Below are 27,726 nucleotides of genomic sequence, written 5' to 3'. Positions count from 1 at the left end.
TCTCATTATAAACTTGTAATCAATTTTATTGTTTTCTCAGGTAATAGAAATTCTAGATGTAATACATTGAGCACCAATGTAAATTCTTTCACAAGTCACAGTATAGACTAGAATCACTGTGAGTTCTCTGGAGTGTCCTCTTTAGAATGGGTTTTCATCTTCAGGGTCATACAATGAATTAAAAAAATCAGACTTTTTTTTCAAGAGCTTTTTCTCAGAAAGCCACACAAAGACCTCTGTTTATCAGTCAATGGCCAGGGTCATGGCATGTAGACAATACTAGTTACATGAAAAACTGCAAAAGATTTCTTAATGTAGCACCATTTGCTAATCATATAAAACCATAATTCTTCTGCTGTAGGAGTTTAAAATGCATACTGGGGAAGCAACTAGAGATCTCTGTTATTGTTTTGGGCAGAAAGCCATTAGCAACCAAAGGATCTACATTAGGAAGCTTCATGCTTTGACCACAACAAATCTGATACATACTAAAAATACTCACATTACCCAGTGCATAGCATCACACAATTCTAAATATGCCACTGGTTAGGTTAAGTTTCCCAAAGGGAAATTAAGATAGGAACAAAGCTATATACATATTGTTCGTGATGGGGCTAAGAGTTATTCAGAGGACCATGACCTTAAAAATAAAAAGATCAAGAAAACTAAAGAGCTGGACTCTGTTGTCATATGAAAGACTTGTAATTACAACCCTACATTCATACACTGTGGCTAAAGCATTTTCACAAAGAGTTAGCATCAGTGTAAGTCCTCATACATTTCCAGAAAGAACTGCAAATTGCATTTTTTTTCTTTTAAAAAGCTGTAAAAATTTTCTCCTAATGTGAGTGTTCATAGGGATCATAATAACCGAGGAATGAGTAGTATTATTCTCAAACTCAGCACTATTACAGTAGTATATATAATTGTTTGACATGGATGACTTCTGTGTATTGTAGGATATTTTGGTAGCATCTCTGATGTCATCTCTCTATATGCCTGTAGCACCTCCCTCCCCATTCTCAAAATCAAATCTTTCCCGACATCAACAAATGCCCTGAAGAGCAAAACTTCCCCAGGTTGAGAACCAATGCTGCCTGACCTGAAAAGATTTTCACGAACAGCATGTATGTCAGAATTTGAGTGCCACACAGCATTTCTGCCAGATGCTTTTTCTCTTTAAAAAGAACAAGCATCTTGGCTTATGAGCCAACAATAATAAACAGCTGGCCAGTTTGCTCACCTCTTTTTATGGACTTTTCCATGTTTCTTACGTCTGTGACTTTTCTCTTTACTCTGATTTCTGCCCTGAGGAACAAATGTGAGGTGAGGAAGCTTCCCCTAGTCACTGTATTGATAAAGAATCACTCTAGTGTGCCCACAAACTGTTGCTGACTTTAACACCAAATGCCCAAGCTGAAGATTCTCTCCTTAAGTTCTTATGTGTTTGAGAGCATAAAGTATGCTGAAAGTTTTTTGATACTCAATACAAAATTTTTCCCATTCCCTGTTTTCTCTCTGAGACCCCAAGTGCTGAACACCAACTCAGGTCTTCTCAATCTTTACACAAACTGGATTTTTCCTAATTTCCATGTGCTCCCTTGTGTTCTGTATGTAGAGAGTTCATCAGGCATTTGTGACTTCTTAAACTTGCCAGGTTTCCTGTGTATCTGAGCACTCATTGAAGCCTTTTCCACATGGATGGGGCAAAGAGCTTCTCTCCCTGGTGGGTTTTCACATGACTCCTAAGTGATGAATGGTCGCTGAAGGCTTTTCCACAAACAAGGCATTCATAGGGCTTTTCCCCAGTGTGGATTCTCCGGTGTACATTAAGGTTGGAACCTATGCTGAAGGCTTTTCCACAATGGTCACACTCATATGGCTTCTCACCTGTGTGGCTTCTCATGTGTGTCTTCAGGGTGGACTGGTTCCTGAAGGCTTTTCCACATTGCCGACAGTCCACACGCTTCTTGACAAGATGGATGCTCATGTGCCTCCTTTGGGACAGGTAATCACCAAAGACCTTCCCACAGGAAGTGCATTCATAGCGTCTCTCTTGAGTGTGTATCTTTTTGTGTGCAGTGAGGTTGGAACTGGCACTGAAGGCTTTCCCACAGAGATCACAGCCATAAGGTTTCTCCCCAGTATGAGAGTTCATATGTGTCTTCAGGACAGACTGGTTTCGGAAAGTTTTCCCACACTGGCGACACTCAACGGGTTTCTTTACAATATGAATCCTCATGTGTTTCCTCCTTGATAGGAGGTCACTGAAGGACTTCCCACATTCTTTGCACTCATATGTTTTCTCCACCATGTGGTTCTTCTTATGCAAATTGAAGTTGGACTTCCATCGGAAGGCTTTGCCACACTGTGTACACTCATAAGGCTTTTCCCCAGTATGGTTCCGAACATGCTCCTTCAGGTGGGAGGGGTGCTGGAAGGCTTTTCCACAGTCCTGACACTCATAGGGCCTCTCTCCAGTGTGTGTCCGCTTGTGGGCTATGAGGTGGCAGCTCCTGCCATAGGCTTTGCCACATTCATCACATTTGTAGGGTCTTTCACCGGTGTGAACTCGCATGTGAATCTTCAGAGCAGAGAGGGTCCGGAAGGCGTTACCACACTGACTACAGTCAAAGGGCTTCTCTCTCAGGTGAGTTCTTGCATGGCTCCTTAGAGCTGAGGGGTCATTGAAGGCTTTGCCACAGTTGCTGCACTCATAAGGCTTCTCCCCAGTGTGAATCCTACGATGCCTTGTAAGAGAGGCACTGGTAGTGAAGGCTTGCTGGCACTGGTGACATTCATGCATTTTTCTCCCAATGTGCTGAGTCAGGTTAGTTCTGTTCTTGAAAGCAACTCCACAGCTGTGGCGGTGATAGGGCCTCTTGCTTGTGGACCTTCCTACTGGCTGAGTAAGGTGAGGGCTAATACTGAAGATTTCAAACAAATGGGTGAATTCAGAAGATTTCTCCAAAAGATGAGATTTTTCCTGTTGGTTAAGAGACGAGAGCTGACTCTAGCATTTATAACAGCCCTTATTTCATTTAATGTTTTTGGTGCTGATGGTTGCATCAAAGGCCTACCTAGTAAATACACAGCATGGGCTTAAGCATTAGTCTATAGGCCCAGCCTCTTTAAATATTATCTCTGAATAAAGTAGCACCAATAGAAATACATTACTATGACTGTGTTGAATAGTTCTATGTCAACTTGACACAAGCTAACACCATCAGAGAGGAGAGAACATCAGTTAAGAAAATACTTCATTAATATGGTGCTATAGGCAAGCATGTAGTGCATTTTCTTAATTAGTGATCAATGAGGGGAGAGCCCAGCCTGCATGGGTGGTGCTATCCCTGGGCGGGTGCAAGCCTTGGGGAGCAAGGCAGTAAGCAGCACCCCTCCATGGCTTCTGCCATCAGTTCCTGCCTCCAGGTTCCCTGTTTGAGTTCCTCTCTTGACTTCCTTCATTGATGGACTGTGGATGTGAAAGTTTAACTCAAACAAACCCTTTCCTCTACAAACTGCTTTTGGTCATGGTGTTTTATCACAGCAATTGTACCCAAACAAAGAGAATGACCAACAATGTCATTGTTCTTGTTTCATTTGAGCTTTATCAAAGATAAAAAGCAGCTTGAAGTGGGGGTGGCACTCACTCGTAATCCCAATTCAGCAGGCTAAAGCAGAAGAATTTCGAATACCAGGCTAGTCAAGATCTTGTCTTATTAAAATAAATAAAAGCAGAAAACGTGGCTGCTGTGCCATTAAGCTCCATGTGTACTATACTATAATGCTTTTTTTTGTATGCAATCTTTGTTCACTGTTTAAAATAAAATTGTTTCATCACACATTATAGAAATATTTACTTATCTGAACTCTAAAAGAGAAAGTCTGGGGCTAGATTTGGGATCCTGCCTAAACTGACAATATAGTGAGTCTCATTTTAATATCAATGGGTTGAATATCAAGATTTCAGCAATCCCAGTCCTAAACCATTTAAAGACAAAAATAACTATATTAATACTGAACATATAATAATAAAGTTATTTACATGTTTTACATATCACAATGTATTGGGTATCATAGGCAATATAACAATAATGTAGAGCATATAGCAAGATATGTACAGGTTCTATGCAGTTAATGAAAAGTGACATTTTATACAAAGAAACTAAGCACTTTTAGAGCTTGGTATCCACAGTAAGTTCACTGGAATCAGCTCACTGGAACTCAGGTACTAAGTTACAACTGTAACTTAGCACTATGGAACTCCTGTTTCCTCTAGAGTAGGTCACTTGACTAGTTCTTGAGTGAGCTGACTAGTGGCTGCCTTGACTTCTCCAGAAAGACAAAAATATATCCTAGGAAAATCTTACCAATGTCACTCCATCAGATGTTTCTTCTCCAAAAATATCTTCCATAACAATGGACCACTTTATTTTAGCTGGAGTTCCCCAATCTGAAAGGCAAAAATTGGAAAATTTGACTCATTCAAAAAGAAAGTGAGATGATAATAATGAAAAGTAGACTTCTTTGTAAATTCTAATGATATACAAGGAAAAGTGAAGCAAAAGGGAAGAACATACAAATGAATAAAATGATATAAATGTCAAATTCAAAGCTAAAGGAACACAGAGACAAGTCTACACATCAAAAGGTTTATGAAAGAACAGATAGATAATAAGACAAAGAACACTTCCTTACTTCCTAGTTATCAAATGTGCTTCCATATTAATGTTTTGAATGTATTTGTTCAAGGGTCCATGTGGTAAAGAGTTGGCCTTGGTATAGTGACACTGACATGTCAGAACCTTTAAATGGGTGGGGCCAATTGTGAGGTAATTAGGTCACTGATTACACTGTTCTTAGATGGAATCAATGCTGGTCTTAGAAGGTTAATTACCTCCTGTAAGAGAAGGCTGTCTCATAAAGGCAGATATGATAACCCATGCATATGACTCCAACATTGAGGAGGGCTGGGCAAGAGAATCATGAGTTCAAGGCCAACTTGGGCTACAGTGAGACCCTATCTGGAAAAAAAAAAAAAAGAAACAAATAGTGGGCAGTTATATAACACCAGCACCGGTCTCCCTAGCTTTCTTGCTTCCTATTTCACAATGTGATATTAGTTTTGAATATGGTTATGCTACCATGCTGTCATGGATAATCTTATTATTAACTTGCCTAGATTTGGTCTGACCATGGAAACATACTCTGGGTGTGACTATGAGAGTGATTCTAAAACAATTTTAACTGAAGAGGGGGAAGATCCATCCTAAATGTTGTTTGTAGCATCCTACCAGACAGGTGGAGGTGGAGGTAAGGACAAAAAGGACAAAATGAGCTGAGTACAGCATTTGCCTCTCTCTCCTCTCTGTCTCTGTCTCTCTGTCTCTGTCTCTCTGTCTCTGTCTCTCTCTCTCTCCTCTCCATTTCTGGGAGACAAATACTAATGATCAGTCACTTCACCTTCCTGTTGCCAGGTCATTCCTGCCATGATGGACTGAACTTTGAAACTGTGACCAAATAAACTCTTTCTCCCTTAAGTCACTTTGTGCCTACTATACAAATGCAGGCTGTCTGGTTATGTCATAGCTGGCACCAGGATAAGGGCACCATGTTCCTGAATTGATACAAATGTGAGCTAAATAATCCTCCAGGTTATTTTGTAACAGACACAGGAAAGCAACAATGTATTCCCTCCACTCCAATCCCGGAAAAGAGCTGACAGCCAAAATCACATCTGTGTTTACTCACCTGGAGAAGTACCCCATTGAATGTCCCTCTCCTCCATCCTCAGCTCCTCTTCTTGCTCCAGGTGTGAGATGAGGCTGGGTTTGCCAACCTGATACCCTACTCACAGAGAAAGATTCATGTTGAAGGAGGACTTTGCAGAGGACAACCCTTCCATTAGACTGGGGTCAACAATTTGGTCTTCAGGGTTTTCTGAAGGTGGACAAGGCTGATTTAGGAGCAGCAAATGATCATGTCACATTTCTAAGGAACACAGTAAAAATCTTCCATAAAAAACAAATGCACACATACTCATACATTTTGCCATCCAAAAGAATGTGGATTTTATTTGTTTTAAGTGCTGGGAATAAAAACCAAGGCCTTACATAATCTATAAAACCACTCTACCAGTGAGCTATACCTCAGACAAGAATAGAAACTTTTAAAAATAAATTTTTGTAATTTTAAATTTTATTAATTTTAATAAATTAATTTTTGTGTGTGTGTACTTGCCCATGTTCAGAGGCCACACGAGGTCATTGGGCATCCTGATCTATCACTCTACTTCACTCCCTAGAGAAAAGGTGTCTCACTGAACTTGAAACTAGGCTATTGTCCAATAATTTCCAGCAATTATCTTGTCTCCACCTTCTATATCTGTGGAATTTCCAGATGTTATCTGCAACGACATCCAGCTTTGTATGTACTGCTAAGAATTTAAACTCAGGTCGTAATACTATACAGTAAATCATCTTACTCACTGGCCATTCTCCATCAACAAGAATGGGGACCTCTTACTTTAGAAAGTTATGGTTAAGCTCAGTCACATACTTGAAAATCTCCAAGCTCAATGTAATGAACAGGTCCTACTACCAGGGAACCTATGAGGGGGGTACCAGTTCTGCTTGTTCTTAGCTTTGTTACAAACCCCATTTATGTCTTGGGTCAAAACAAGTACTAGATAAAACATCTTATCCCTAAACAGGTAAGGGAACGATGGTAGCCTTACCCACTGAAGTCAGGTTGCTATAATTCTCCAGCATTACATCTTTGTATAGTTTTCTCTGGGAAGAATCTAGCAGGGGCCACTCTTTCTCAGTAAAATCCACGGCAATATCTTGGAATGTCACAGAGTCCTGGAATACCATACACATTTGGGTTCAGTGAGAAACCAGCTCATAAGAAGACAACAGAGGCAGAACATGACCATGAGAGATCTGATGTGTGACTTTAAGATATGGTCTGCTGAAGGTTTCTGTATATGTGTTAGAAGAATATTCCCACAATGTCTCTTCCCTTTGAGGAGCTCTTAATCTGTTTTACAGCTACAAAGACAACTCTGACAAGAAGAAAATTGCTTTCATCTTCTAGGGCAGCTGAGAGCTTGTAGCTTTACTACCTTTCTGACTTACAGTTGATTCTGAGCACTCTGCAAACATAAGAAAACCATTTGTCACCCCCTCTAACTTCCCTAGTGGTGATTACAGCCACTTAACTTTCCTTGTTGTCCTGGTCCTTGACTAGGCATTCACTGGATGACTATCTAAAAGAGTTCCAACATGGAATGGTGGTGGTGAGGGTGTCCTAAAATGTCCTTGTCCCACCCTTGGGACTTGAAATCTTATGTACCTGAGAAGAAACCCGAGTTGGTGTATCAGGCTTTGGAGCACAGCAAGCAAACAAACCCAAATTCTGCTGACAGGAATGGTATTTTGAAGGAAGAGGAAGTTCTGATTCCTGGCTACCGGGAGAACCCTGAGAGGACATAGCTAAGATAAGAAAATAAAATCCTTGAGGTTCATCTGTTCTCTGTAAGCATACTCAAAACTCTCTCTCTCTCTCTTTCTCTCTCTCTCTCTCTCTCTCTCTCTCTCTCTCACACACACACACACACACACACACACACACACACACACACAACCCAACCCACCCCATACACCCCTCTGCTTATTCACAAACAAGGACAGAAAAGAGGATGTTGGTGATGTACAACCATGAGCAGCAATGTATCCTGCACATGACTTGCTAGGCCCATGTATGACTTCAGGTATTTTTTTTAAGTTTTGACATCTTTGCATAAATATAATGACATGTCTTCAGGATGAGAGACTCATGTATAAAGATTCATTTATGCTTTACAGTTATACACATAGCTGAAGATCATTTTAGGTACTTTTCCAACACAGCTATTTTGACTACAACCTGTCATTTGAGGTAAGATATAGAATTTTCCTTAAGTGGCATCATAGCTATCCTCACAAAGTTTCAGAATTGGGATTTTCAGATTAGGGATGCTCAATCTCTGCACAGTCCCATTTTCTCAGTGAGAAACTGAAGTCCTAAGACATAAAGCCTTTACGTCACCTTTACCTTCTTCACTACATATGTCAACCATACACATATTCTTCTTTGTCCCAAACCCACACATGCCCATAGTCAGTCATATGAACTACCATCGTTCAGTTCACCCATCCTCAACAGCTTACATAGACATGTCTCCTCTATCTTAGGCATGGCCAGAGACATATGTGCTCATTCACTGAGGGCAAGAACAAAAGAACTCACCAAACGTGGGAGACAGACCCAGGGTAGCCATCCTTTGGGGGCACAGGCAACCTTAGCTGAATGTAGGGGTACGTGACAAGGCACTGCTTTTCACAGCTGACAACTGGCACAAGGGCACTTCAAAAGCTGTCTCTCTTACTCAGTGAGGAGAACTCTGAGTTTTGTTTCTTGTCATTTCCTTTTGACCCATAAGCTGTCTGATAATGGGCCAACATCAACCTAAATAAAGAGAAACTCAAAGCATTTCCACTAACATCAGGAACAAGACAAGATTGCCCACTCTCTCCATACCTATTCAATACAGGACTTGAAGTCTTAGCTAGAACAATAAGACAACTGGAGATTAAGGAATACAAACAGTAAAGGGAGTTAAAGGATTTTTTAAACACAGATGATATGATTGTATATATATGTGTGACCCTAAAAATTCCACCAGGAAATTCCGACAGCTGATAAGCACTTTCAGTAAAGTTGTAGGATATGAAATTACTACACAAAAATTAGTTGCCTACCTATGCACAAATACAAATGGACTGTGAAAAAAATCAGGGAAGCAATACCTTTAACAATAGCATATATATCCTATATATAATATATATGTATATATGTTGGATTATGAATATAAAATATCCTGAATAATAAAAGAATTGCTGGAGGTACAACCATCCTCAATTCTCAAATTGTACTATAGAACTATGATAATAAAAACAGCATGGTTTGCCATAAAAAGATACACTGATAAATGGAATCATATTTAACACTCAGACAAGTCCACACACCAATGAACACATGATTTTTGATTTTTTAAAAAAATTGAAATACACTTTGGGAAAAAAGACAGCATCTTTAATAAATGGTGCTGGTCAAACTAGATGGCTGCATGTAGAAGAATTCAAACAGAACCATACTTTCCACCTGCACAAAACTTAACTCTAAATGGATCAAAGACCTCAACATAAGGCCAGATATACTGAATCTGATAGAAGAGAACATAGGAAATAGTTTTGAACTCACTGGCACAGGAGACTTTCCAAACAGAACAACAACAGCAGAAGCAGTAAGAACAATTAATAAATGGAACCTCATGAAACTGAAAAGCTTATGTATGGCAAAGGACACCATCACTTGGAGAAAAGATTTTTACCAACTACACTTCTAACAGACAGCTAATATCTAAAATATATAAAGAACTAAAAAAAAAAAACCAAAAAAAAACCAAAAACAAACCTGGACATCAAGAAAACAAAAAATGAGGTACCGATGTACACAGAGTATGTATTCTTAAAAGAGGACACACAAATGGCTGAGGAGCCCTTAAAGAATGTTCAACATTATTAATCATCAGGGAAATGCAAACAACTTTGAGATTTCATCATACACCAGTCAGAATGGCCAAAATCACTATAACAAATGACTGCTCATGCTGGTGAGGATGTGGAGTAAGGGAGACACTCATCCATTTTGCTGGTGGAAATGCAAGCTTATACAACTATAATGGAAATCAATATAGCTCCCCAGGAAGCTGGGAATATATCTACCTTGAGATCCATTTATACCACTCTTGGGCATATACCCAAAGGATGCTTCATCCTATCATAGAGACACATGTTCAACCACTCAAAATAGCCAGAAATTGAAACAGCCTAGATGCCCCTCAATAGAAGAAATGACAAAGAAAGCATGGTATAGTTACACTATGGAATACTACTCAGCTGTTAAAAAACCAATGCAATTTCCAAGTATATGGGTAGAGCTAGAACAAGTCATCCTGAGTAAGGTAACCTAGACCCAAAAAAGACAATTTTGGTCTGTATTCACTTATATGTGGATATTAGCTGTTAAATCTTCATAAGCAGGCAACAATCCACTTAAGCACTACAAGGGGAGGAATGGATCTCCCCAAGTAGAAAAAATAGAAAAGATGGTCATGGATGGATTGGGGGTAGGTCTAGAATAGGAGGATCAAATGGGGAGGGGGAGGGAAGAAGGGTAAAGGAAGAAATATGAGGGGGGACAGTCAGAACTAAGGGCCATTTGAAGGGTCATGTCATAACCCAATAAAGTAGAAGTTTTCTAAAATATATACATGTATGAAAGTGATCTAAAAGGGATCACCAAATAATGGGAGATAGAACCTCAACCTGACATCTCTCGTCACCAAGTCAAGCTTCTAGTTCTGGGAATGGGTTACATATAATTGAGTGTTTGGCTAAAGAGGCCCCATGGAAATATCTAAGCAATCCTGGCTGTTTCCAAGGCTATTGATTGCTCTTTACAAACTGATGTTAAGGCTCTATTACTGAGGACAACACCTAAGTAACTCATTAAACAGGGAGAAGTTGAGTGAGTGCCCAACTAGAGCCTTAACTCCGACTGACTAGTGTTCATGGTACTGAACATACTCAGACTGCTACCAAACAAGACAGATAAACACCAACTTAGTTACAAATCTTAATGGTGTCCCGTGTGCAAGCTGTGCTAGCACAATAGTGGCACAAAACTAGTGTGAGTAACCAACCAATAAATGACTGGAACTAAAACTCACTCCATGAGAGGAATATATCCCTGATGTTGCTCGAGTGGCCAAAAACCTGAAATTACACAGGCAGGGACATAGTGGAACAGCAAATACTATTCTTCTTCTGATGGAATGCAACAATAAAATGACTTCTAATGACATTCTGTTATACTCATAGACCACTGTCTTTATAGTCATCATCAGAGAAGCTTCTTCCTCTTGTGGACAGGAACAAATACAGACACCCTCAATGAGCAGAAAGTGGGAGACTTTGGAACATTCAATCCTAAATGGGATACCTCCATCAATTCCCTCCCATCAGGATTGAGGGAATCCTGTGGAAGAGGAGGTGAAAAGACTGTACCAGCCAGAGGGGCTGGAAGACACCAATGCACGTAAGAACCCAGAGACTGTGGTAGCATTCATAGGGCCTATATGGGTCTGGGCTTGATGGGGTCTCAGCACTGAGAGGGAAAATGGACACAAGCTCCATCCGTAACCCAGAAGCGATCTCTAATTGGCAACTGCTTGCATAAGAAATATTAGTTTTCTCCAATGGAGTCTCACTGGAGAAACAAATCACTCTTTTTTTTTTTTTTTTTTTTTCCGGAGCTGAGGACCGAATCGAGGGCCCTTGCGCTCTACCACTGAGCTAAATCCCCAACCCGAAACAAATCACTCTTAAGGGTAGGCCTCAGGGCCAGCAGTAGATAACCAACAGAAAATGGAACAAAAGAGGTGGGGGGAAGAAATAATAAATACGATTTAAAAAAAAAACTGCAAAAAATTCATAACAATGTTAAACGTAGGGAAACTTAGAAGACTCAAAATAATGGTCTTTAACAACATGAAAAATGACTAAAGTATACCCAGAAAAGTCAAAGGAACAGAAGAGAGCTAGAAAGAAATTTGGCATGTATAGACAAATAATCTTTCTTTTCTTTTCTTTTCTTATCTCTTTTTTCTTTTCTCTCTCTCTCTTCCTTCCTTCCTTCCTTCCTTCCTTCCTTCCTTCCTTCCTTCCTTTATTCCTTTTGCTTTTTCAAGATAAGGTTTTGTTTGTGGAAGAGTCCTGGCTGTCCTGGAACTCACTCTGTAGCCCAGGCTGTCTCAAACTCACAGAGATCTGCCTGCCTCTGCCTCCCAAGTGCTAGGATTAAAGACATGTGTCACCACTCCCAGCAACAAACAATTTTTCACTAAGAGCACAAAGCAATTCAATACCAAAGGACCTTTATGATCACTGTTTAGAAGATTTATTCATTTCATTATTTGAAAAAGTAAGGTGACCTTTATTTTCATTACAGACACAAAAATGGTTCTGAGTTAAAAAACAAAAAACCTTTTTAGTGATTAATTATGCACCAACTATACAACACCAAGAATACAATCAGAAAGATTATCTTCCAATAAAGATTATCTTCAATAGCTTGAAGGGTTTAGGTAACTGCATGTGTAGTCCCAGATACTAAGGAGGTGGAGGCAGGAGGAGAGAGAGAAAGCAAGTAAGATGGGGAAGGAGAGACAGAGGAAGGGAAGGGATAGAGGAAAACAGAGGAAGAAGAAAACAATTTAAAGGAGTATGCGACAGGTGTGGATAAGGAAAGGTGTGAAATATTAACCAGTCCTCAAAGGAATGAAGTTCTGATACATGCTCCAACACATGGAAGTAGGCAATTGTGCTAAAAGACATTAGTAAGGCAAAGAAGGGTAGATGTGTGATTTCACTTACATGAGGTTCACGGAGTCAGATTCACTCATGAAGGGAAAAAGCAGAGTGTTTTTGCCAGGGGCTGTGGAGAAAGCAAGGGGGGAGTTACTGTTTACTGGATTCCCAGTTTCAATTTCAAATGATAGAAAAGTTCAAAAGTTACATTGGGTAATGTAGTCCCTTGTGAATGTATGGACCACCACTGAACTGAACAATAAGGGCTAAGTTTTGTTTTATTTCATCTCAAAAAAAAAACCAAAAAAACCCAAAAAAAACCAAAAACCTGACTGATTTCTATGTGTATGAGTGTTTTCCCTGCATGTATGTATGTGCCATGTGTTCCTGGTGCCTGTAAAGATAAAAACAAAACAAAACAAAACAAAAAACCAGTGTCATATCTCCTGGAACTGGAGGAATGGTTCTGAGTTGCCACAGGGTGTTGGGAACCAAACAAAAGTCCTCTGTAATACCAAGTGCTCTTACCTGCTTAGCTAGACCTCCTATCACTTATTTTATCTCAATACTTAAAGTGTTAAAAACTATTGCACAGGATAACTAGAGATAGCAATAAAAAAATTACACATTTCAAAACCTAGAAGAAAATGTTTTAGACATTTTTGCAATTATTACAAATGTTTAAAGAAATATTTATTTCAACTTAAATATTAATTCCCTTCATGATATATATCATTGTTACCCTGACGATATGTACAATTTTAACTGAATATGAGAATTTAAAATTAATTTTTTGAAGTTACAATGTAATTACATTATTTCCCCCTCCTTCCAATCCCTCCTGCATAAAACTGCATTCTTCTTTCAAATTTATGTGATGCTTTATAGGTAAAAAAATGTAATAAACCACATAAATTGACTTAAAGACAAAAATCACATGATCATCTCAGTAGATAGAGAACAAGTATTTGGAAAAAATCCTCCATTATAAAAGTCCCAGAGAATTTAGTCCCAGAGAATTACCTCCCACAATAAAAACTACTTATGAGAAACCAATGCCCAACATCATCCCAAGTGCAGCAAAGCTTGAGGCAATTCTACTGAAGCCAGGAACCAGACAGGGATATCCACTGTTCCCACCCCTTTTCAAGATATGCTCACAGTACCTGAGGAATAGGCAAGAAAAAGAAATTAAAGGGACACAAATAGTGAAGGAAGAAGTCACACTATCCCTATTTGTGGATGATATGATACTACAGATTAGAGATCCCCAAAATTCTACCAGAAAATTTCTAGGAAAAAAAAAAAACCAAAAACGAATTCAGCAATATGGTAGGATATAGAATCAAGCTGAACACATTAATACCTTTCTATACACCATCAACAAACATACAGAGAAGGAGATCATGGACACACTCCCATTCATAAGAGCCTCAAAGAAAATGAAGTATCTAGGAATAAACCTAAACTTTAAACCTCTGAAGAAAGAGATAAAGACACTAGAAAATGGATTAGTTGAGTTAACATTATGAAACTGACCATTATATCAAAAGCTATTTACAGAGTCAATACAATCCCAACCAAAAGCCTTCCACTATTCTTCAAAGAAATAAAAATATTATATAATTCATATGGAACCACAAAAGGATAGCCAAAACAAAATGACTAAAAGGAACAAATGTTAGAAAGATTGCAATTGCAAATCTTACATATTAGAGAGCCATAGTAATGGCACCAAAACTGATGTGTAAACCAATGGAATACTACCAAAGACACAAACATGAGCACACATGACTTCAGCCACTTAATAGTTGACAAGTAGTCCAAAAGCATATGCTGAAGAAAGCTTCTTCAGAAACTTGTGCTGTGAATATGGATGTCCACATGCAAATGCCTCTCACCTTGCACAAAAACTAACTCCAAATGGACCGAAGGCCTAGGTATGAAATACGAAACTCTTAAACTGCTAGACGCAAACACAGGCAGTATCTCATAGGATAGGTGTAGAAAAGGACTTTCTGAATAGGATTCAATTTGCCTAAGAATTAAGGCCAACAATTGACAAGTGGGACCTTATGAAACCAAAAATCTTCTGCACAGCTAAAGAGATAATCAATCAGGTGAAGAGAAAGCCCACAGAATGAGAGAATCTTTGCCAGCTACAAATCTGACAGAGGATTAATATCCAGAATATACAAAGAACTCAAAAAGTCAAAAACAAAAAGATTCATTTGAAAAGTGGGAACCAAATAAAGTTCTCATCAGAAGAAAAGACAATAGCTAAGAAATATCTCAAAAACTGCTCACTGTCCCTAGTGATTAGAGACGGAAATGAAAATCAAATAAACTTTGAGATTTCATCTCACCACAGTCAGAATGGCAACTGACAACAAATGTTGGAGTGTGAGGAAAAAAGGATCATCATCCACTGATGGTGGGACTCCAAACTGGTGCAGTCACTATAGAAATTAACGAGAAGTCTCAAAAAGCTAAAAATATATTCATCATATGATCAGCCTTTGCACTCCTTGGCATATGCCCAAAAGATTTGACATCCAACTCCACAGCTATTTTTCAGCCATGTTTGATGTTGCTTTATTCACAATTGCTTGGAAATGGAAACAACCTAGATGTCCTACAACTGATGAATGTATAATTGGTACATATCTACTGTAGAATTCTATTTAGCAAAGAAAAATGAAATCATGAACATTGCAAGTAAATGGATGGAACTTGAAAATATTATACTGAATTAAAGGAAACCCAGACTCAGAAAGACAAACAGCATGTTCTCTCTCATTGGACATTCCTAACTCAAAATCTTCAAATGTGAGTATATACCCTACAGTAACTATAGGAACCTGGAAAGTAAAACCAGGTCATTGCCAAGAAAGGGATTTGGGGAGCAATAGGGAGGTGAACAGCAGTGTAAAAATGACCTAATCGGGGAAATAGCAAAGGGAGGGCTCCTTAGGGAGGGCAAGGAAGTAAAGACAGAAGAGGTAGGCAGGGGGCAGAGGGGAATAGCAGAATACAAGTGATCTGATAGGTAGAATGAGAAAAGGGGGAATTTTAAGAAGCAGAGAGGGAGGTAAATACAGAAGATGAGGGAGCAGGGTAAAATAACAATAATGATGTCTTAAAAAGCCACAAAAAAATCATACTATTAACTTTTTTCCTTAAAAAAAAGATAGTCCACATAATCTGTGTATAAATATACACAGATATTTTTAGTGAACTTTTCTCATCTGGTCTGTGTGTGCTCCCTCCAAGAGCAAAAACCATCTAACTGTTGTTAGGTCACAAAACAGCACCCCCCAATGGCAGTACTAATGACAATGATTCAATTCCAACCTGAGCTGGTTCTGCCAGGAAACCTTAAAGGCTGGCTGAGTGCTCCTGACTACAACTCTCAGTACCACCACTGTCTGACAGGTTCCCCAGGCTACCCACCTGGCTGTCCTACCTTTCAAGGTCCCCCTCATCTACCCTTATAAAACCTAACAAGCTTTTGCAGCTGGGTGCTGTCCTACACTGTCTGAGGCAGTCCAGCAAGTTTTGTTTTTTAAAAGCAGTTTAATGCTGCACCATTTACACTAACCAAAACCCAATACCAGACAAGGGGAACCCTCTTTTTGGTTGCTAACCACGGCTGTCCAAGAGACTCCCCAAATATACAGAGTACTGCTATTGCCCTTAGTCACCCTGCAAAGGTGCAAGGTAGGAGCTCATTGCTGAAGGTACCAAGCACTTGAGACACAGGGTCCAGAGGCCCCTGAGCTGGAACTGACCTGAATGCCTTCCTAAGGACAGCTTTCATTGTACAGGATTATGGTGTGGTAAGCTTCCTCCTTTACTGTAGGAGAGAAGCAACCTACAGTTTTACTCAGATATAACACATGATCCACAAGACCAGAATGGTATGATAACCCTAAAGGGGCAGTAGTTGCACACATACCTTGGCAGTAACCAATAGCTTTCTAAATGAATTTAAGACTTGCTCCAATAAAGGGAAACCATGGCTAGTACTGGAAACCTAACTAACTTCTCAGTGTTAGTCATGGATGGATCTTGGAGGAGAACCTATAACCCACACTTCACTAAAAAAGCAAAATCTCTAACTACATTCTAAACATTTATTCTTATACCTACAGATAAGTGTAGTCCTCATCTGTCATCAAGAAAACTTCTCTTTGCAACAGAGACTACTACAGAAAACTACAACTAATAAAAATGAGTTGTAGAGTCCAGACTCAAAAGACTCCTGCACCTAAGGCTCAGAGATCATTTAGGAAAGTTGGGCAGAAAAATTGTAATAGCCAGAAGGTCAGGGAGCTTCTTAGGAGATTTGTGTTTCCTATTGGTTCCCTTCCCCCCTCCCCCCAACAAAGTCTCACAATTATGACTGCTCAAATGTGAGCTGAACAAGAATGGCACCAATGCACCACCAAAGTGGATGGGGAAAAGTCCATAAAGCCTCAACTCTACAAACTACAGGCAACCGAGGAAAGCTGGGAACAGGAGGGGTGGCCCTCCCCAGGGAAGAGCAAACCAGCTGGTTGTCCAGTGCCAGATGGTCAGCCTTGAAACTATACATACCAGTAACATTATGTGTACTGAGCAGGCTATGCTTAGGACTAATATGTACATACATATATGCATGCAATAATAATTAATGAAAAAATAGGCCATGATTTGAAGGAGAGTGGGGAGGGATGTATAGAAAAGTTTAGAAGGAGAAATGAAAAAGACTGTTTCTATATGCTGGTAACTTTGTAAGATTTGCATGGTTGAAAAGCCAAGAAGAAACCAGGCAGCAAGTCCTTGGAAAAATACAGCACAGTACCTCAGGATATAGACCAAAGGACGAGAATTCTGTGAGGATGCTCCTGACCACCAGTCTCCCTAGGACTACAACATCCCATTTGCTACCAGAACCTACTGTGGGCCTCATCATCTGTGGCCTTTGTGGAGGATCTTCTGGTATTTCAACTGGTACCCTGGCACAGAAACCCTCCATGGCCAACTGCACAACTGCTTCTTTTCCTTTTCCTAGGAACTCCTGTTTCCAGCATCCATAGGCAACTTTGCAGAATGCTGGTCTCAACGGGATTCCAATCTTGTCTGAAAGACAACAGAACAGCACAAATCCATAACTATGACTCAAACTTCCCTTCTCAGCCTAACACAATGAGAATAAAATATGAAAATAAAAAAAATTATATAAATTTCTGTGAAGTTTGAATGTAATTGGTCTCCATAATCTAATAGGGAGTGAGTGGCACTATTTGAAGGTGTGGCTTTGTTGGAGGGGATATGGCCTTGTTGGAGGAAATGTGCCACTGTGGGGTCAGGCTTTGAGGTTTCCTATACTCAGGATACTGCCCAGTCTGTAAGTCAACTTCCTGTTGCCTGCAAGATGTAAGAATCTCAGCTATTTCTCCAGCACCACATCTGCCTGCATGCCACCATGTTCCCTGCCATAATGATAATGGACTGAACTTCTGAAACTGTAGTGAGCCACCCCAATTAAATGTTTTCCTTATAAGAATTGCCATGGTCATGGTGTCTCTTCATAACAATGAAAACCCTAAGACAAATACATTATACATATTTTGTATACAAAATATACATTCATGTATATTTTATTGAAAATGGAATTTAGAATCAACTAAAGTATTTGTAAAATAAAACATCCTTGATGGTTCTCAGTTTTAATAATATTTAATTAATTCTTTGAGAATTTCATAGTGATCATACTCCCCACACTACCCCACAGCTCCTTCTCCCCACCCACCTCTAATTCACATCATAATTTTTATAAAGAATACACTATCTTGAAGCAAATATCCTCATCTCAGGCTTTTTGTCTTTCATGGCGATGCCAAGTGTCTTGGAGCTGCTGCCTGACAGAGATCACAGCGCTTGGACAACGTGGACTGACCCTTCACTGCCCTCGGTGGAATCTGCTGCACAACTCTTGCCTGTGTCTTTGGCATGTTTAATGTTTGAATTCCTTGCTGTTAAGGGCCCCTCACCGAAGGCTACAACTGGGACAATGTAAAAATTCTTATAAAAGCTGATGTTGAGTAAAAGTTATGTGCTATGGAATGTCATTCTGTATGCTGTGAATGTGTGTTGCTCTGATTGGTTGATAAACAAAATGCTGATTGGCCGTAGCCAGGCAGGAAGTATTGGTGGGATAAGCAGACAAGGAGAATTCTGGGAAGAGGAAGGCTAAGTCAAGAGTCGCCAGCTAGACACAAGAAGCAAGATGACAAGGCAAAACTGAGAAAAGGTACCAAGCCCCATGGCTAAACATAGATACAAATTATGGGTTAATTTAAGTGTAAGAGCTAGTCAGTAATAAGGCTGGGCTAATGGCCAAGCAGTTATAATTAATATAAGTCTCTGTGTGTTTACTTGGGGGATGTGAGTGGGAGAAATCTGTCCCGACCGCTGACTGGCCAGGACACAGGAAAACTTCCAGCTACACTTATGGTGATTCCCTGGGAGAATTAGTTATGAAAAAAAATGAGTATTCTATAGAACTTATTACTTAAGTGGTATTAATAAGCATGAGACATAGGATCTGGAACAAATTATTTAAGAAGAAAAACTTAGGGAAATTTTAGAAGCTGACAAACTATAACTGAATTATTAGATTCTCATGCTTTGCCTCAGAACTGTCTTCTCCAACCATTCCTAAGCCTTAGGAGCAGGGGTTTACATGTTACTCTACTAAATGCTCTGTGTTCTATGTTTAAATATTTAGAATGTTTCTAATTTTTCACAAATGGAAAAACTACACCTACAATAAATCTGTGAAGCTAAAATTGTATATCTCTTTCCCCCTTAGAATGAATATCTAGATGACAAAATGCTTGAGCAGTATTTATGAATATGTTTAAGCCTTTTGTTATGTGTTGGAAAATTATCTTCTGAAATGGTTTCATTTGCAGCCCCTTTAGCTGTGTACATATTACTTACACATGAGGGAAAACACCTGACTTGCCAAGCTGATGAATTAGTTTTGGAATCATTAAAACTGGGCAAGAGATACAAAGTAATAGCTAAAAACAGAACAGAATTTTATAGCTAGCCTGTTAACTAAGTTATAACAGGCTATATTTTACTACAAATAGATAAATCTGGACACGAATAATCAATAATGTAGAATTTAGAGCTGGTAATACAGTTTAATGACAGAATGTTTACCTAGCAAGCATGAAGCTTTGGGTTTGAACCCAGAATAAAGAAACCCACAAAAATTTGAGCACAATAAAGAAAGGTAAGGAGGGATGGAGGGATGGAGGGAAGGATGAAACAAGGTCTTGTAAGTCTTGCTGTGATCATCCCCAGAGAAATGAAGATATTCTAAAGGGTCCCTGATACTCTCCCTTTTATTATTGACTCAGAGGTTAAGAGCACTGGCCGCTTGTCTACAGGACGTAGGTTCAATTCCCAGGACTCATATGGCAGCTCAAGACTGTAACTCCAGTTCCAGGGCTTCCGAAAAGACACACACAGGCAAAATATCAATGCACATAAAATAGAAATAAATTTTACAAATATATAATACAAATATATACATACATACATACACACACACATACACACACACACACACACACACACACACACACACACACACACACACATATATACATAAAATGAGGTTTCTGACAATTTATTAGATCACCTTGAAGGAAACACCATACATTCACTGGAACTGTTAATTATGTGTACTTTGCCCACTCTGCTTAAGCTGAAACCTCATGTCAGCACCAGTAGATGGACTTCCGGAGTCAATGCAACATTTTCTTTTTCCACTGTAGACTCAGTGAATGAATATCCCCTTCCCACTTTTTACTAGTATCTTTTCAAATGTCTTATTGAGAATGTTGACCAAGTCTAGTCTGCTAAAACTGGTAGGATCCAGGCTCTGACACTAACTCCAGCAATACTGCAAGTTCAAGCTGCCACAGTAGTGAACACTCTGAGTTGCCCAGGAATATCTTTTGGTTTCTGAATCAGTAAAGCCTCTCACCATTTTGAGCCTGTACAGGCAGAAGGTAGCACTGGGGGAACTGTTCGTTCTTTCTTCTAGGCTTTTGCCTACAAATGCTTACAGAAAACTGATCAGAGTTAGGCTATTGCTCCTGCTATCTCCAAAGATCCACAGAAAATGGCCAGGAGGCATTGCTTCCTACAATGGCTGGTTTAAAATGCCATCTTTACACAACTAATAATCACCTGGGAGAGAGCCTCGAGTGAAGAATTCACTGGACCAGGCTGGCCTGTGGTCATGCAGGAAGGAAACTAGCTTGACTATTAGTTCACACAGCCCACTATGGTAGCACTATTTCATGGGCTGTGTAAAGGTCTAAGAAGCTAGCTGAGTACTAGGAATCAGGTAGGCAGGCAGCATGGATGCATTCATTTTACTCTGCCCTTGGCTGCGGATATAATATGGCCAACTGCCTTGCACCGCTACCTCTGCAACTTCCCTGCAAAGACTGACTTGGAAGTGTAAACCAAATAAAGTCTTTCCTCCTTTATGTTGTTTTTTGTTAGAGTACTTGTCACAGCAAGAGAAACAAAACTAGGATGCCATACTTCTAACATGCTACACAGTTTACTTGGTTAGTTCTTTCTCTATATTTCCAAACAGGCAATACGCTCCAAGTTAAGTTTTTACTTCTCTTCCTCGTTCACTGTCCTGGAGCTGCAGTGAAAACTCCTAACATAAAAGTAAAGAGTCAATAAAAAATGGGTGGAAATTGATCCTCATTTACTTGCATAGCAAGATAGCTTCTATGAGGCAAGTGGCTTGCAAGGATTACAAAAAACAAAACAAAAACAAAAACAAACAACAACAACAACAACAAAAAAAAGGTATATAAAGAATCTGAAGGATTGGGAATAGTTTCAAAGGTCCTGTGATATGAACAGTAACCATGGTGCTAAGGCAGACTTACAGTTTAGCATAGCACCTTGAGCCTCATCTACTTCATGGAGCAAATTGGCCAGGTGGCTCAAACTGAGACAATGCCCCAACGTTCAAGCTAGACCTGTGGAATACGTCCAATGTTCTACAGTAATGCAAACTCAAGAGGCCAACAGAGAGACTATTGGTGCAGAATAAAGGTCACAAACAAGAGATCTCGAATACAGTTGCAGCAGAAGATAGGCTGGGTGAAGGGCATATCTAGAAATAGGTACAGTGACTATTAACCCAGAAGTTTTCTGCAAGATACATAGAACAAGACAGTGGTAATCAGAATGACAGCATCATGGATGAAGTGGGATGCAGAGTTTTCAGAGACACCAAATTTTAGATTCTATGGTACCTGCTTTTGTAACACAGTGAATATTATCCCCCTGGTTATTGTTTATTCAATTCTACTATTCAGATACATTTTTCTCTTCATTATGAACTAGGAGAAAATGGGGCTAACTAGGAGTGGGTGCCACTATCCCAGCTGGAATGCACAGGATAAGCAAGATGTTACATTGAACTACCTTTGGTTCCTTTCACTATAGTACTTAACCCAAACAAATACTTTAAGTATCAGGTATTGGCCGCGAGGAAGGACTTCACCTGGTACTTAGCAGAACCTTACTCTTGTCCATGCCTTCCTTCTCACAATGACAGCAGCTATACCTCATTTGCCAAATTTATGATCCAAAATTGATTTTGGGATTCCAAACTGTACATTATAAATTCCTTTTTTGGTGGCTGCAATTCTTCCAATGTTCAATTTTATTTCCATATATGACTTTATAAAACAGTGTCAGGGCATTCGTATTTAATTGCAACTATTACATACAGAACAGCACTTTTACTGAGGTTTGCCCTTATTGGGCCTATTTCAATCAGTGCTATCCAGGCATGCAAACATACACAAAGCAATGAAGAACACCACATGTTCTTGTTTCTTCAATTCCACTACTACTCAAATTAATTTTCTCTCCATTAAGACCTAGACTAGGAAAAAACAATACAAGTTGTATTCTCAATAGATCAATAATATATCAATATATCCACTGTGATCTAGACCATGTCCCAGGGGCTAAAAGGGAAGAGTGTTGGCAGATGTTCTTTCTTACCCACCAGTTCCCAAATAACCAACACAGAGACTTAATATTAATTACAAATGCTAGGCCAATAGCTCAGACTTATTACTAACCAGCTCTTACATTTTAAGTTAACCTATACTCCTTATTTACGTTCTTGCCACATGGAGGTACTTTTATTAGTACAGCACATTCATCTGCTCCCTCTGTGTCTGGTTGGTAACTCTAGACTCCACCCTTCTTTATCCCAGCATCCTTAGTTTGGTTGTCCTGTCTACACTTCCTGCCTGGCTACTGGCCAATCATTTTTTTATTAACAATGAGAACAACATATTTCAGTGTACAGGATTATTCCACAGCATTTCTCCCTTTTTGTCTAATTAAAATGGAAAGTTTTAATATAAACATAGTAAAACCATATATAACAAAATATTACTGAGAAGTAGTTATAATATCCACTCCATTTGTACATGGCAAAATTAGAGAAAATACTCTATTATCTATCTTATCTTGGTGAGTTTACATTTTTACATTTAATTTACCTAACTAGTGAAAACTATAACAATACAGTCTTCAATTCCATCAAAGGCACCAGAAGGATATATTACCTAACGGCAGAGATGTCTGGCTGCCTAGACAGTCACCCTGTTTCCTCTGTAACGTTGGGGCATCAATCCTTGGCTTACAGGCCTAGAATATCTGACAGAGACTTTTCTGAAAAGCAGGGAATTTTCAAGGACTGTCTTACTTGTCTTGGCAACGTTCGGCAGTCACTTTTTATTTGCGTCCTGCTGGTCTAGTTTTGACAATATATTGTCAGCAATAGTTTTTTGCACAAATAGTGTGAGATATGTTTCCAACAAAATGTCAAGAAATGAAATTCAAAAGAAACTGCTACATTAATCCATATATCAAAGGATTCATAATATATGATAATCATATTTAGAAATTTTATATATATACACATATATATATATATGTATATGTATGTATGAAACAAACTATACCAAGCATGGTGATGGATATCTTTAATTGCAGCATGGGGGAGGGAAAGACAGGTAGATATCTTTGAGTTTGAGGCCAACCTGATTTATACAGAGTTCTAGGTCTTCCAGGGTTGCATAATAAGACGTTGTCTAAAAACAACAAAAAAATGTATGAAACACAAAACCCCAAAACAGTATTTCCATTTTGGAAGATGTCACAGTAATCTAGCCTAAGTCAGGAAAAGAATAGTGTTACAAAAGTTAAATGAAGAAAGTAATGAAGAAGCCAGAGCAGGTCTATAATCTCAGCAACTGAGAGGTGGAGGCAGAAGCATCAGGAGAGCTCAAAGTTATCCTCAGCTATCTGAGAAGTTCAGGGCCAGCTTGGGCTGCAAAGACCCTATCCCTGCCACACAAAATTAGATAAAAAGCCAGAAACCTATGAAACAGAAATTACGTTTAATAAATTGGATTGTCTAAGTCAAGTAAAGTTCTAATGTTTTTGTTTAAAATAAAATAAATAAGTATCTAAACAGGAGTGGTACACACCTGTATAATCCCAGCATAGAAGGAAGTTGAAATATGAAGATTATAAGTTTGAGAAGCCAGTCTGGACTACATTGTGGGAGCCTGTTTAAATTAAAAAAAAAAGATTAATTATAAATATTAGGAATATGTAGAACACAATAAAATATAAGTGATTGTGAACAAACTTTGATTACATAACTTAAACATTATGTGGAAATAAAAACTTCCTAAAGAAGTTATTGTAACAAAATAGAAAACAGGGATGCAACATAGTCTTCCAGAAACTCAAGTACAGCTTTAAATAAAGTTTTCCCGAGCTGGGTGTGATGGCAAAACCTCTTACAGAACTCAGGCCTCTGAAGCAGGAAGATTGTACCTTTAAGACAAAAAAGTGCGTGTAAGTCCAGCCAAACCAGAATATAGCAAGTGTGTATAATTCAAAGGAAGCATGCATATTTACTTATTTTATTCAGGTGATAAAACTACCTATGAATAACATCCAAAATATTATACTAAATTAGTAGAAATTTTTTATCAAGAATGTTGACCTCAAATTCAGTGAGTACAATTTGAAGAAAATGTAATTGGACACCAGAGTCAAAGTTCTTAGTTATAAATAGTAACAGATTAACTATAAAACTCAATGGCATAAAAATGCCAATATTCTAAAGACTTATAAACAGATTCAACAAACTTTGGAAATAGAAATCCCATGTCTGGATTTTATAATTGAAAATATAAGGTATGACATTGCTGAAAAATGATGACTACCTCTTGAATACAAGATACTTAGAAATCTCTAAATCACAAGAATGACATACTTGTATCATTACAAACAACACGATTTTATGAAAATACATAATAGTGCAATATGTATTTGGGGAACAGTAAAATCCATAGTTAATTATAGGAAAGAGAGAAATATGCACTATAAGAAGAGCATACAAGCTTTTAAGGTTTAATTATTTCCATCATAGTCTAGCTTGTAAATTTGCTTAATGGTTACCTTTTTTAATTTTTCATAATATAAAAATAACCATTTTATTTCAATTTAAGTGTACAATTCACTGGCACCTAGTACCTCCATCATTGTGTAACCATAATCACTGATCTCTATAATCATGCTAATTATTTACAGATACTATTGTCATCTGCTAGACTGCAAACAAAAATTTGGTCTCTGCAGAGAATATACCTGTTGTTGTATTTTTAATTATAATTTTGAGTATGAAAGTTATGACCTTTTTTGCATGTCTATTGTAAAAGGATAAAGGATAGAGATAACAGGAAAAATTCAAGATAAAACATTAGCGAATACAGTATTAAATGAACTAACTTTCGAGTTAAATTGGCAGTATGTAAAACTGACAACTATTTTTACAAGTGATTTATTTGCCTGAGGACTGTCAGCTAACAAACGCATAAAGTAACCGAAGATTTAACTTAAAATATAAAAGGTATTATGCAAGCTTAACAGTAACAAAAACAGTTGTGCTCATATCAACGACGGTTTTAGAAAGAAAACCCACGCTAAGAACAGTTCCTGTCATCCGGTCACCCATGAACACCCTGCTGTACGAAATTTTAAAACCAGGTCGGCAGAACCTCCCTTTGTCACCTATGAAGTGTTCTAACCCCACTTCTCCTTGGTCGCCAGCTATGGGGACCAAAAGGCACGCCTCCTGCGGTTTCTGGTGTCCTCATCCCTGACAACTACTGCCCTCTGCTTCCTAAAGGGTTAAGGGATGAAACCCCTGCTTACCGGACTGAGGGTGGAATCCAGGAAGCGGAAGTCTCCGCAGCTAAGACCGAAGGACTATAAATTCATGTGAAAGGTCCCCAACACTTGGGCGAACAAAAGGGTCGGGACAGACATAGGGGAGAAACCCCTAAACATTGTTTCACACATGTGTGTTACTGCAATCGCCTTCTTAAGCTAATGGCTTCAATTTCACTTCCGTCTCAGAAATCTCGCGGAACTTCATTGGCCATTTATAACGGGGAACATTCACGGTGTGCATTTTGGGAAATGAAGTTTGACAGCTTTGATGAACCCTGTAGTCTTGAGGAACTGAGAAATCTGGCGGAAACCAATCAACTGCTTCTAAAAAGAATGACAATCGAAATGGTTCATGGGAAATGTAGTTCTTAAGTTTGACAGCCTTGAAAAGGACGCTTAAGTCTAGGGTGTATATCAGGCATATTTTCCCAAGTTCTAATTGCCCCACAGCATCATGTGCGCTGTACTCAGCTTGTTCTTCTTTCTACAATCATCAACCTGTTAGCAGTGAGTCTTTCCACTTTAAATATTCTATACGCAATCACTAAGTTCAAATTTTCACTCAAAATCCGTACCTCTACCCCCCAAAAGCCAGATTACTTTAGTTAGAAGATATTTTATAAACATGTTAAAATACTGAAAATAGATGCCCAACATAAAATAATAGCAACTCTATCCATTTGTCTATTTCAAAATCAGTGTCAACACAAAATAGCTCTTGCCTCAGATAAATTTGTTCTGAACCAAATACCAGTGACCATGACCTAGAAACGCCAATTGAGGATATCACAAAAGGCATGTTTCACCACAGAACTGCACACATGAGATTTCATGAGTTTCAGAATGAAGAAAGTGGAACATCAAGAAGTTGCTGGTTGGGGGTGCATAGATTAATATCTGCAGAAAAGTGGAGGAAACTGCTATACGTCTGGGCTGCTATCTGATAGCATTCTTAGTTTTTTGGATTGGTTGAAAATATTCATCCAATAATAATACACACTTAAGAATTTTATGAAAGGTTGTTCAACCAAACACAGGGGTGGGCAATGAAACAAAATGAGAATATTGAAAGTTGCCCAAAGCATTTTAGTTTTTAATCAATATTCTAACTCCACATAAATTATGAAACTCTTATGACCCTAGTACTCTTCATTTTCAACATATCCTCCTGGCATGGACCATGACACCCAGCTGAAAATCATGAAGTCATTCAAGTTTGAAAAATCTGCAAAGTAGGTATACATTTGAATTATTTCTCTCTTTTTGTCAGTAGGGAACCTTCATTTATGACAGTCAGCATTTTTTCATAATTTTACCTGTCTACTTGCATTCAATAATACACAAAACATCACTCATTTTACCTTGAATATGTATATTGACCATTAGCATCTTAGACACCGGAAGCTAAAAGTGTCACCAGGTAGCATCTGAAGCCTGCAATAGTTATTTCCTGGCCCTTGCTAGAACCCTGCCACTGTTTGAATGTGGAATAACAGCCATAAGCTCACATGGTTGAACAATACAGGAAGACTGTGTAATCTTTGGGAAGTGGAACTTTGATAGTCACTGGAGTGAGTGGGGCTTGAGGTTTGATAGTCTAATTCCAATTCTGTTTGTTCTCTGTTTTGTTTTTTTTTTTTTTTTCCAAAAACAGGTTTTCTCTATGTAGCCCTGGCTGTGCTGGAATTTGCTCTGTAGATCACGCTAGCGTTGAACTCACAGAGATCCACCTGCCTATGCCTTCCGAGTGCTGGGATTGAAGGTCTGCATCACCATCTCCCAGATGTTCACTACTTCTTTAGTGCAGATGCAAATTAGATCACCCTGCTGCCGGGATTTCTGTATCCTCTCAAATTGTAAGCCAAATAACTCT

General features: G+C 38.8%; 1 protein-coding gene across 4 annotated transcripts; it reads right to left on the bottom strand.

Annotated features, from left to right (window-relative positions):
* Positions 1–26,022, bottom strand: Znf317 (zinc finger protein 317). Of its 4 annotated transcripts, none has more exons than XM_052753194.1 (10): positions 25,836–26,022; positions 24,095–24,175; positions 17,422–17,603; positions 12,546–12,606; positions 8,296–8,514; positions 7,360–7,499; positions 6,740–6,866; positions 5,755–5,850; positions 4,374–4,456; positions 1–2,986 (listed from the first exon to the last, which is right to left on the bottom strand). In XM_052753194.1, exons 5-10 carry the CDS (start codon positions 8,324–8,326, stop codon positions 1,679–1,681), a joined length of 1,785 nt encoding a protein of 594 aa, XP_052609154.1. In that variant the 5' UTR covers positions 8,327–8,514; positions 12,546–12,606; positions 17,422–17,603; positions 24,095–24,175; positions 25,836–26,022; the 3' UTR covers positions 1–1,678. The 4 variants fall into 4 exon arrangements, with proteins under 4 accessions (XP_052609154.1, XP_052609156.1, XP_052609166.1 ...); XM_052753196.1 differs by having other exon boundaries at positions 7,360–7,485; XM_052753206.1 differs by lacking the exons at positions 7,360–7,499; positions 8,296–8,514.
* Positions 26,023–27,726: the final 1,704 nt, after the last annotated feature.

This window comes from Peromyscus californicus, unplaced genomic scaffold, assembly GCF_007827085.1.
Source record: "Peromyscus californicus insignis strain IS unplaced genomic scaffold, ASM782708v3 Scaffold_11__1_contigs__length_118956290, whole genome shotgun sequence".
Taxonomy (NCBI): domain Eukaryota; kingdom Metazoa; phylum Chordata; class Mammalia; order Rodentia; family Cricetidae; genus Peromyscus; species Peromyscus californicus.
This window is presented reverse-complemented; position numbering and strand designations above follow the sequence as displayed.